This window comes from Lissotriton vulgaris, chromosome 8 (genome assembly GCF_964263255.1).
Source record: "Lissotriton vulgaris chromosome 8, aLisVul1.2, whole genome shotgun sequence".
Taxonomy (NCBI): domain Eukaryota; kingdom Metazoa; phylum Chordata; class Amphibia; order Caudata; family Salamandridae; genus Lissotriton; species Lissotriton vulgaris.
This window is the reverse complement of record NC_141696.1, coordinates 37,003,292-37,016,217: the sequence shown is the minus strand read 5'-3', so window position 1 is coordinate 37,016,217 and position 12,926 is coordinate 37,003,292. Positions and strand designations below refer to the sequence as shown.

Genomic DNA, 12,926 nt, shown 5'->3' with positions numbered 1-12,926 from the left:
CAAAAAGTAGTAAAGTTTGACTTTTGGTCTAAACTTAGACTTTTGGTCTAACTTTACCTTAGAGAATACCTGAAAAGTTGAAAAGTTTGACTTTTGGTTTAAGTTAGACTTTTGGTCTAAATTTACCTTTATGAATACCTGAAAAGTAGTAAAGTTTGACTTTTGGTCTAAGTTAAGCTTTTGGTCTAACTTTACCTTTGTGAATACGGAAAAGTAGTAAAGTTTGACTTTTGGTTTAAGTTAGACTTTTGGTCTAAATTTACCTTTATGAATACCTGAAAAGTAGTAAAGTTTGACTTTTGGTCTAAGTTAAACTTTTGGTCTAAATTTACGTTTGTGAATACCGAAAAGTAGTAAAGTTTGACTTTTGGTCTAAGTTAAACTTTTGCTCTAACTTTACCTTTGTGAATACCGAAAAGTAGTAAAGTTTGACTTTTGGTTTAAGTTAGACTTTTGGTCTAACTTTACCTTTGTGAATAGCTGAAAAGTAGTAAAGTTGGACTTTTGGTCTAAGTTAGACTTTTGGTTTAACTTTACCTTTGTAAATCAGGTCCATCATATCCAATCAGATGCATTGTATCTTCCTCTTGGATACCTCTTCTCCACGACTGCAGTTTGACACCTAAACTAGACCCTCAAGCCAACCACTGACGTGAGGACTCAAAGTGTCAAGTCAGTTTAATGCTTGCCCATATAATCACATTGTTAATCAGGTGTTATGTTATGGGTTTATCTAGCGCCAATCTTTTAAGGGTTATTATAATGCTTGGGTTGTTTCTCTGCTTAAAGTGATAAACATTCTATTTTTTGTGAGCGTCATCATTTTTATTGTTCTTCTGCCAACCTATAAGTAAAGATGTATTTGTTTGCTAAGTATCATCTCTGTCATAACATTTTCTTGTGCTATTTCCTGCCATGTGGTGCCTTACTGACTACATATGTAACATGCACACTTCGCCTTAGGGTCTCTTGGTAACCCACCATCTCCTCTTGAGTAGGCATAGAGAGTAAAGCACCCAAAGGGGGTCAATTAATCAATTATTTATAGAGTGTGGCAACTCACCCATTAGGTGAGGACACTATTCACTGGTGGTTCCATGACGTGGAGACGATTTCCCCCTTCCTATCACTGTTCTCTGTTTTCACCTGGATATGGATGGAACGAACAAGAGCTCACCTCAGATGAAGGTAGCAGTTGTGCCATGGGAGGGCTAGTTTCAGGTGAGTCCCCTCGTAAGCACAGGTGGACTCCTGCTTTCTGAGGGGAGATCTAACTTCAGGCAGGTTGTCTCTTGCTGGCAAGGACTAGGTGCTGCAGGTACCTGAGCTTCCAAATTGCTGTTTCTGTGGAACTTTGCAAAAACTTGCCCGTTCCCTTGGGGACCTGGAAAAACATTTCATGAGTCTGCAAATGTGCGCAGGAGGGCGGAAGTCAGTATGGCAAGTATTTTGTGCCTACTTTAAAATTCAATGTTTGTGATTTAGTGAAATCACTTTCTGCAGTCAGAATGAACCTAAGAGCACTTGCACCTGTGCACCTTTTCATAATTTCAATTAAAGGTTGGCTTTACTCAGAGTGAATGTCTGCTGAGAAATTAAGACTTTGTGTACAGTGCCCAATGTCCAGGACCCGATTTTGTGTGAGAATTCCATATGGATGGAAAAAAAATGACAGTAATGCAGAAAATAAAAGAAAGAGTGTGAGTGAGAAAGAATGTATAACAGAACATGGACAATTGAATGGCCTCTAGGAGCTTTCATGCTGAGCAGAAGAATATACGTATGTATATCAAATCCACTACCTGGAGATATAATTTGTTCTGAGAACTGCACAATAAGTAAGTCTTTGGGAGATAAAGCAATTTTTCAAGTTTCATCAAAATGTGTTTGATTGGAGAATGCAAGTTTGCAATGTGGCCACTAGATCACATCACATCTTAACTGGAACCCTTGAGGGTCACCTAGCAGTTCATCCAAGAGAAGATTAGGGCTGTAGACCCTAAGGTTTTTGATAATGAGGGGAGAAGTGTGGCTCACTGATTAGAGCGGCAGACCCTGATGCAGAGGTCTGGCCCGGGACCAGGGTTCAATTCCCGACGTGGCAGGGTCCTGAGCCCAAAAATGTCCACGGACTCGATAATTCTCACCTCGGTGCCTATTCTAATCATGGGGTCCCACGCTGCAACTCTGGGCAATAGCTTGCTTAATCTCCACTACGGCGGCCCACCCGCTGCTGGATGCCTGGCTTTCACCTTGGGGATGCCCAGTAGGGGTTATCTCACAGGGAAAAAGCCAGGAAGGGTTCCCAAGGCAAGCACCTTGATGCCTTTTGGTGATATGTGTGCTATATAAGTCACAATACATACATGATTGAGAGCTTTGAAAAAATTAAGTGTGGTAGCAGAAAGTGACAGAGAGGCTTGTCTCTACTTCTCGAATGACCTTGATCTTAGAACTATGAGATGTGCATGAAAAGGTGTGACAAACTTACATTTGTCCTTCAGCTATACCTTTGCAGAGGTCCAAGACCACACGGATCAGATCTGGAAGTTTCAGCGCCACGACCTGATCGAGGAGTACAACAACCGACCCCCCGCGCCACCACCCTTTATCCTCCTCAGCCTCCTGCATTTCCTTGTGAAATACGTCATATTACGGAGACCAGCACGAGGGCAAAAGCAACTCAGTGAGTACTGCTACAAGCCCTCCATAGCTGTAAAAGTGTGATTGTTGTATCTTCAGGGCTTTTGACTCGCGGATCAATGGGTCTTTGATATTCACATTAAATAGTCTGTCCTGAAGATGCTCTCATAGAGGCACTTGAGAAGAGACTGAAACGTCAACGTCCTAACCCAATTTTCTTTTAATTTTGTTATGATTTAATGTGGGATATTTTGTTTTTATGTTTAGGACACTCTCCATTCTTTATACTATTTGAAATGGATTAATGTGCATTGATAACTAGCGAAAGCTAACTGTGAAGGACTTTTCAGTTCTGTTATCAATGATTTGAAGTACTTTTTTGAACCCCTAAGGAAACTATCATTCTTTAAGTGAAATACGACAAATTAAAAAATACACCCAGTTGTGTTGATTGATTTCTTTCTTTAATTATATAGACCATTGTGCTCCAAATTGGTTTCTCTGTGTCATGGTTAGACATGTTAAATGTTAAATGTTAGAAGATTTCAAAAGCGCATGGCTGCCCGTAAGCGTCCCAGCGCTGACAGAGAGTATAGGCGAGAACATGAGGAAGAGATTACAGGAACAGCCAGGTCTTTAGAGATTTTCGAAATGACAGAAGATTGGATTGGGCCCGAAGATTGGAGGGGAGTGAATTCCATAGTTTGGAAGCATTGTAGGAAAACCGCCGGCCTCCTGATCCTGCCTTCTTGATCCTGGGTGGCAGGGTTAGGTGGGCATTAGAGGATCGGAGGGTTCTGGAGGTGGTGTATGGAACAATAAGATCTTTGAGAATAGGGGGAGCTTTCCCGTTGAGAATTTTGTGAGTTAAGCATAGCGCCTTGAACTTCACTCTTTCCAGCGCGCAAGCAACCAATGCAATCATCTGATGGCCGGTTTGGCCGAGCAGCGACTCTTGGTGTTGGTAAGAATCCGGGCGGCAGTATTTTGTACTACCTGGAATTTAGTTGTTACTTTCCTCGGTGCGCCAAGATACAAGGCGTTCCCGTAGTCCAGCCTAGACAAGATTAGGCCCTGGACAAGGAGTTTTCTTGACTGAAAAGGGAGCAACGGGAGGATCTTGCGTGCAGTGCGCAGGAGGCCGTGGCAGAATCCTGCTGTATTCCTTGCTTGGGTGTACATAGTGAGGTTTTTGTCCAACCACAACCCGAGGCTTTTGATCTCGGATTTGGGGGTTGGAGGCAAGCCTGTACACGGGGGCCAAAGAGAGTAAGTAAAAGAATTCTATCTAAATATACTTTCAAATACAGCCCTTGTAGGCACCCGTTACCATACAATTATTCACCCAAGCCCACAGGGTATACTGGGTCGCCCGTTTCTATATGAATACATAGGAGAACTGAGCACAAGGTAAAAAATAGATGAATACTTAACAAGTGAATAATAACCTATGCATTAGAGGTGTTTGTGAAAAAACATATCACACACAAAGCACTCATCACAAGTGAAGAACATCACAAAGGGGCACCTCTCACATCTGAAAACTGTGTCACACAAGGCAGTACTCATCACGTGTGATCAACATGTCCCAAATGAGTGCGCTGGACATGCGAAAACCATATCACATAGGCCCGTTCAGCCCATGTAAAGAAATCTGAATGCGCGACCCCAAGCGATGTCTGGTGACTAAGGGGCATGTTAACAAGATGCGCGTTAAAAAACGCACATCGCACATTTCACTATCGCCGGCTATTGCCGGATTTTTTCGCTGTGTTAGCGTGTTATTATCAACGCGCAACACATAGGCGATAGTAAATCCTGCGATAGCCGGCAATAGTGAACATTAGCGCGTGAAAACAAGCGTTGTTTTCACGCGCTAATGTGTGCCTTGTTAATATGGGGGGTGGATTCAGCTTTATGATCCACACCCCCATGTTAACAATGCCTAACGCCTGGTCAGAGCAGGACGTTGGGAGACCTGCGATAAACAAGTTTATCGCAGGTCTTTTCCTCCCAACGCCTGCCTTGGTGATAGGGTGTTCCCACCTCCAACCGCATTTCACATGTGGTTGGACGTGGGATAGCCCACTTTGCATGTCATTAGCGATGTTTCTCGCTGACAGGCAAAGTGGGCTTGTGGCAGGCGTTGCAATGCCCTTGTCAATCGGGCGCTGGAAGTATCGCCGCTTTCCCAGCGAATTGTGCCGAGAAATCGGCGATACTTCAGCTTGTTAATATGCCCCTGAGTGTTTTGCAAACCTTCTACTCATGAGTTTTTGTTGTTTCAGTGTGACCTCCTAAGTGTAACATATATGCCCAGACCAGGGTTCCATCCCACTCTGTCATAGGATCCAACCTGAATCTCAGTCATGGGGCCCAAAAAAGCTCTAAGTGACCCGCAGTTGTGTATGTTCTCATCCAGAGAGGACCTTGGCATAGCACTTTGGGCTGGACTGTTCCTTACAGAGCAGGACCAAGCTTGATTTACATATGGTGACTCCCATCTAGAGTGGTGCAATGGGCATCCATGCTGCATCTCATGGATGAGGCCTGAAAGACCGAAACCCATCCAGGATTGCTTTCGTTCCCACTGAGAGGGCACATGCCTGGACTATTGGAGCAGGACCAAGGCTGGTTTTCATATTGCTGGCTCCTGTCTGAAGTGGCAAGGCAGGCAAAAAACACTGACTGGCATGCAGCCCTTAGTGAATGGCAGTGGGTGAGAAAGGAGAAGAAGGTCCCAGTGCTAAAGGTCCTGTGATGGCTTGGGGGGGAGGAGGGAGTCTTGATCCTTTAAGCCTGTAAGATGTTTTAACATGCAGGGTCTCCTAGCTTGGCGCCAGGTGCAGTCCTATGATTATGCCATCTTATTACAGATGCAATTACAAAGCATGCAATTACAACGTGGTTGTTACAATGATTGCCCTGTAACAACGCATACCATTACACTACAAGTTGGAAGCACGACTGGCTCCCGGGGGGGGGGGGGCACTGGATGTTGGAATAGTATAATTTACTATTCCAACTCCAGTCTGTGCAACAGTAGGGAAGGTGTTGGATTTTAAATCCAACACCTTCTGACCCCTTTGCAAGTTGTTGTTCTGACTTGTGGAGTAATGGTAGGCGTTGTTACAACGAGGTCGTTGCAACAACCGTGTTGTATTTGCTTGTGGTTTTCCGGATTAGTGGTAAATGATATTTACCAGTAACATGCCATCTTATCAGGTCTCGAAAGATATGAACAGGGTTTCAAAGAAGTGAGGTATGTGTGGGAGGAAATTGGCGGCCCCAGGGAAAAAGAATCAGCAGGCCTTTTAAAACTGACTCTCAATGTCAAGAGGCCTGGCTGGAGGCGATGAGCATCAGTCCAAGAAGTGGAGGGGAAGAAAGAGAGGAAGGTCTGATTCAAGGAGGAAGGAGGGATACTAAAGCTGAGGGGTTCTACACTTTTTCTGCCTCAGATAAGGCAAGAATGGAACACCTCTTTAAATCTGGATTTGGCACAGTGGTCTTGAATGTGTGGGGGGTGGGCGAGGAGTGAAGCCACCCTCTCCCTTTTGGGAGGCCCCGGGGATGGGAGAAAGGCTCATTAGACTCTCCCAAGTAGACCCCCTCCCACGCTACCCACCTGAGTATTGGCAAAGTGACAACTGGCAGTACTATCATAAGCAATGGAGGAAGGATATTTATTTCCTCCTCAAGCAAGCTTTGACCACCCCACTCTTCCTCCCTAATTTGGACCAACTATGAGGCGAACCACTTCTATGTTTTTCATTATGTGCTGTTACAATTATCACTAAAAGTTGTACCCATTAACTTGAAAAGGGTAGTGGTCCAGTGAATGAAAAAGAAGGCCAGGAGACTGGTAGGTACAGGGAGAATAGCAGTAGGCAATGTAAAAACACAAACTTGTCACCTAGAGACCTGGGCGGCCAAGCATTGGGATGTGAATCGAATAGGATGAGTGAGAGGCTGGCTAATTCGATAAGCATGTTAAGGAGGTGTTTCAGCACCAGACTGTGCTGGATGAATTGATTATTGAATGGACAGAGATTGTGTCAATGTGATGATGTTGTCATAGCATGATTTATAGATCTTTCTTGCTACTATAAATGATTGCTGGGTCTGAATGCCATATTTTGGGTTGCAGAGAGTTTTATGAAGGCATGTGACTTTTACAGGCTATCACATACCTCATGCGCTACAGATTCTCAACCTTTGCCATCTTGTTCGACAGTGAGAATGATGGATGAGAGTGAGGCCGCAGCCCTCCTGTCCTGGGAGTCCTACATGCAGGAAAACTACCTCCAGAACAAGCAGTATGAGCAGAACCAAAGCACGGACCAGAAGATCCGCGACACCTCGGACAAGTAAGAGACGCCTCCTGAATCTCTCAGAAAACCAGCTACTGTAGCAGCAACGCTTTGTGAGCAAAGTCCAGGGCTCAAGTCCAGGCTGACATGTCTCTCCATCAAACACTCAAGGCTTTGCGACAATATTAAGCGCAAGCAGGGCATGCTTTTTGTTTTTAATTCAGATTTTGATTTCACCACAACATTAACATTACGTGCAACATAGTATCTCCACGCACCCTCTCAAACCCACTCTTCCCTGAAAACCTCTTGCGGTGAACTACTACCTGCATTATATAATCTAACATGTGGAGAACATTCATAAGAAAAAGAGGTCACAGGTTCTGTCAAACTTACTTCTCTATAGTCTTTGGACATAAAGGACAGAAACAGTCCTCATTTACGTATGTATCTCCTCACAGAACACTAAAGTGTTTGTATTGTCTCTTCCAGTGGAAGAATTACCCAAATCCTCTTGGACTGATGATAAATATGTTTGGCCTTGCGGGCCATCCATAAGCGGGCCACTTCCAGCCTTGCTACCAGCAAAAGTTCATTACATAATATGCCATACCCAATGCCTTGTCTTCCTCCTCTGGGTGGCCTTCCAGCAAGAGGATAAGTGAATCCTCTGGGGTGGCATCCCCTGTTCTCTCTCCCACCAGTTTACTGACCTCGCTCCAGAACGGAACTATTTTTCTGACATAACCACCAATAGAGGAGGAGGAGGTGGTCTCTTCCCCCACATACCCTCCAACAGTCTTCTGAACTTCAATGTATTGTTCTTTCATATTAACTAGTGTATAGCACCACCTGTAACTTTTAAGTTGACTTCCCTCTATTAAACAGAAGTGTTAGAAATAAGTGAACTGTTGTGCAACAATTCTCCCTTCTTGTCATATCCCTCCCCAAATCTTGATCCCAAACACCTCTCAATTATTCAGTGTCCTGGGCAGGTCCACATTCTACATATATTAGGTAGAGTTTTGAAATCAAACCTTTAGGTCCTCTGAGGCTGCTATTGCCCACTTCAGAATCCGAATACCCTTGTCTCATCCACTTAAATTTTATTTTAAAAAACAGTGCTGAAATTGCTAATGCTAAGGCATTTCCATTTCCTCCAGTCCAAATTATTTTGTTTTTTGAATGACATGATGTTACTTTTCTCAAATAAGTCTGCAGTGATACAGGAACCTCCTCGGTTCCATGTTACGAAAGTCACCGTTTACGATGTGTATCGAAAATTCATTGTAATCAGGGGGCTGGACAAGTAGTTCTGCTGGTGGAGACTACACTGTACCCTAGCCTATAAATCGTTTAAGCAAGGAGTTGAGACATACTGCTGTTGGCAAATGTTGTTTAAACATCCAACTATCGACTACAATGTTTTCCCGACAACAAACAATTTCATCAAAACCCATTTTGTTTCCAAGACCCTCACCCAAGCAATCTTCATATACGTGCATGTAGCTGATTGCCCTACAGTATGCTGGCATATCAGGGCATGCCAACCTACATGAAACCCTGAGAGGCATAATTATTCTCGAGTTTTCCCCGCTCCATATGAATTTTATAAAGGTCCTTCAGTATGGGATGCAGAACCTCATTCAGAACCACCAACGGAGGCATTTGAAAACAGTATTAACAATTCTGTGAGAATTACCATGTTCAAACTCGCTCTTCTCCCCAACCATTACATACAAAGAATGACCCCGTACCTGCTATCAACCGTTTCTATTGCCTTTAAGTGCACCAGGTTGTTTGCCGGCTACAACAGTGAAGGTCTCTTGTCGGTAGGATCCACAAATTGGAAACCTTCCCTTGCCCAAGAAAATCCCATTATATTTTGTAGCTGCTCAATTTCCACTGCAGTCATATTAAGACCCATCAATTATTTTAAAGTAAGTTTTTTTCCCTGAACACATCTAGCTTGTTGTACGCAAAAAAAACCTCTGGTCATTGTCTCCTCGGATCCTATCCGTCAGCAGGTCTGAACCAATGTCATATGGTGAAGGTGGGTACCCCTGCCTGGTCCATCTATGAGGTATGAAAAAGTCTGAGAACACCCCATACCTGGTGTAATACAATGAGCAGTTATCCTTCTGCAAATCCTTTACCTCCAATACTACATTTATTAGCACATTTTCTATGTATTAGAGATCAATACAGTAAAATCCTTTTCAACGTCTAAAGAGACCAACAAAGCCTCTTTTCACTTGACCTGGTGAATAAATGCAAATATATGTTAGTGTTACTCCATGCCTTCCTTCTATGAAAGAAGTCCGCCTGGTCTGAATACATTAGGTAAGGTACAAATAGGGCATGTTTGAGGAAGGAGTTAATGCAGTTTATTTTATTTGCTGGATGAAGTGTAGTGGAACCCAACTAGACCCGACAATCATAGGAGTTAGATGGTGAATAAAGTGAAGTGGAACACAACTAGACCCGACAATCTTAGGGGTTAGATGCAGTGGCGGCTGGTGGAATTTGAAACTGGTGAACTTAAGCAGAACGATTCAACGTATGCGAGCAAGCGTGCTGGACGGCAATAAGGGGGGTTTCGGGGGGGGGTTCTCCCCGTAAAGAATTTTTTAAGAAATTGGCATCTTTTTGGTGCGATTTTCAGCACTATTTATGTGATAAATTGACTAAAAATTCAGTTCTTCTAGGCATTCATAAAAAAAAACTCATACATTATTTCAGAGAATTTCTGGGTTGCCAAGCAAGTCTGATTTCTGAAGAGGGCTAGGGTACTAATCAAGACTGCTTTGGGTCTACCCTTTCCAATAGAAAACACTAGTTAGTGATGTGAACAAGTTCAATTGAAAAATCTGGGGTCTAGGGGGAATCCCTCTCCTGAGAACGAAATGTAAAAAAGATTGGCAAACGGTGCATTTTAAAGCAAATGAATGCAGCGAGAAAGCAAGGCTTACTAAGCAGTAGGAAGGTATAGTCTTGAAATATTAAACACATTAAAAACTGCCCGTATCTTCTTGCATTCATTTGTTCAAAAGTTACTGTAATATGTAAATTGTTCTGCATGACAACTTTAGCCCTTTAAAATGTATGCTTGCCCAGTGTCTTGCACTGCACGCAGCATTAACTTTGGAAAGTATGCTCTAACCAGACTTCAGGAAGCACCCAGAGCTTCTGGCTGTAACCAGTCATATAGAAATATGTGCAGACAGGTCTTTAAGTGAGGTGAAAAAAATGGGTGCTCCCTATAAAGGAACCTGCCAAATACATTTCTGTGATTCCCATGGTGTGCCATCAGACCGGTATTTTGGTTTCTCTCTGAGATGAAATTTTATCCAGATAAATGGCACCGCAACGGACATACACCTAAAGCCTATCAGTAGGATTGGCCTTGTCACTGGATGTTAGCTGTTTAAGATAAGTGCGTAACAACAATGATTTCTTATAAGTAATTAACATCGAAAATGTTAATTACTCTGAAATAGTGAGTCTGTGAATTAAATAGCATCGAGGCCTGTGGAAGGAGTTTTGGCCTACAATTATGTGTGCTTTATGTTAGATATGTAGCCTATTTTTCTCTGCATATCTTGTCCATCTGCACATCTTCAACCCCCCTCTTTCCTCTTCAGCATCCTCTTTTCACTCTTCCCTGAATGCCCTTCCTCACATCTGTCATTGCACTGCTCCAACATGCACTGCACTCCCTCAAATCTATACTACTATTATAAAGCAAGAACTTTGAACCTTTGAGGCGGGTAAACTCGGGAACCACCGCGCCAATCCACACACCCGATACATCATTGTAACCGTCAGGGTGTGCAGATGGACATAGGCTATATAAACTATAAAAATATGGGTTATTTAAAAAATGTACCTTAAAAAAAAAAAGTAGTCCCTTCGTAGTAGCGCCGGCCGCGACCTGCGTGCTGACGTCAGGAGCGCGGGGAGGAGCAGCGTCCAGGAGTGCGAGGAGGATCGGCAGACATGGCGCGGGGGAGGAGCGGTGACCAGCGGCGGACAGGCGGTGAGGACCGGTGGACAGGCGGGAGGAGCGGTGACGAATGGCATTGAGCGGCGGAGCGGTGAACTGAGGAGCGCGGGGGAGTCGTGGCGGGTGAGGTAAGGCTCCAGGGGACCCACGGAGCGGTGAACTGAGGAGCGCGGGGGAGGAGCGGCAGCTGAGGTAAGGCTCTGGGGGACCCACGGACAATGTCGGGGCAGGCGGGGGTCAGGGCAGGCGGGGGACGGGGAGGACTGGGCCCGGGCTGCTGGACAATGTCGGGGCGGGCGGGGGTCAGGGCAGGCGGGGTCCCGGGCTGCTGGACAATGTCGAGGCGGGCGGGGGTCGGGGAAACCTGATTGCTCCCGGACAAGGTCAGGACGGGCTGCTAGTATAAGCATAAATCAAGTCCTCCCCTAAAATTAGTGGAATCACAATTTTAGTCTGAGAAACTGTTTTCATGTCTCTCGCCTGGGGAATGAAGGCAAGCATGAACTAGCCTAGCCCATCACAAATATGTTCAATAAATAGGCTGCATAATTCCTGAGAGGAGGTGAAGGGGAAAAAGTGATAGTGTTGAGTGATAACACATTCGGGGTTTTGAAGCTCTCCCCCTGGCTGTGATTGTAGTAAACCAGAGTACATGGAAGGGATGTCTGGCTCGTGTGCATTTTGACAGGAACATGTAAATAGAAAAGCTGCAATAATGGAGTGAAAATGAAAACCTTTTAAAACTATATTTTAGAAAAACCGCAAAACGTTTCAACACAGTTCACTCTTTTCTTTTCTTTGCACATGCTGCTAATATTCAGAATATGCATCCCTTTTCATGTATTTATCTATTTCTTCTCACTTACATTGAGTCCCAGCTAAATTGTGAATATCACAAGCTGAACGGCATTCAGCCCAAAACAGGGGAGACAGCTTCAGTGCCATGACAGGACAGACATCCAAGGCACTGCAGGACAGACAGCCTCAGCATGACAGGAAGTGCACACTCAATACTACACAATACAAACCTGCAGGACTCCTGGAAGGATAGTCTCACCCTCTGCGTTTTCCTTTTCTGGACCCGCAGTGATCTGCTGTTACCCCTCCACCCTTCCCCACAGCCTTACCTTCTATTACACACAGGTCTGCCAGGGCACCTCAACCCTGCTCTCTGCCACACTCTCTTACTCCAATATTAGAACATCATATTTCAGCTCTGATAGTGCACCTCACTCCAGACCGTTCAGCCCCTTTCCTATTCCAAAAGGCAGCTCTGATTTTGCACCTCAACCCTGCCATATATATACTTTCCCAGTATTTAGGGCTGGCAAACCCGCTCTGCAGCTTCCTATTACAACTCTGGCAATATCCTTCAACCCTGCTCTGCAGCCTGCCTTCTTATTCCGCTGCTGTTAACCCGACACAGCATGGCCACTTTGGCCAGTGCACCCTCACGCCGACGTGTAGTAATTACTATCCTTACACGTGGCAAAATGCACACCTGTAAGAAATCGGCACAGTTCTAACGAATCTTGTAGAGTGTGCGCCATACATGGTAACAATGCCCAATAAGGTTCACGAAAGACGCTGTGAATATATTCTCCAGCAGACAGTAATGCCGTTTTTTTTTCCTATGCTGCGAAATTCTGTTCGTTGCACAGGATGTGAAGTGAAGCTGGTTATGCATGCAGCATCTGGTAGGGCTGAGTGAGATGTCTGGCAGGAAACATGCAATCGTACAATAACCACTCCACGCTGTTAGTTTAGCGTAAAAGGCCATTTATTAGGACAGGGTATGACAACCAATTTTTAAAATACACTAATAAACAATTAACAGTCCCCAACCTCATGTCTTCCAACCATCATCCACTCTCGTACTCCAATTACTCACTCCCAATTCACACCACGACCTCTTCACATATATCATTCACTTCCACCTTTCTCTTTTGACCTCCTCCAGCCTC

At 44.4% G+C, this 12,926-nt stretch overlaps 1 protein-coding gene across 1 annotated transcript in view; it reads left to right on the top strand.

Annotated features, from left to right (window-relative positions):
- The window catches only part of LOC147693336 (transient receptor potential cation channel subfamily M member 2-like), a 136,409-nt gene that overhangs the window by 47,929 nt on the left and 75,554 nt on the right, over nt 1-12,926 (top strand). Inside the window, exons 6-7 of the mRNA XM_086933209.1 lie at nt 2,505-2,686; nt 6,881-7,013. Of these exons, the coding sequence (XP_086789335.1) occupies nt 2,505-2,686; nt 6,881-7,013 (315 nt within the window). The remainder of the gene's footprint in view (nt 1-2,504; nt 2,687-6,880; nt 7,014-12,926) is intronic.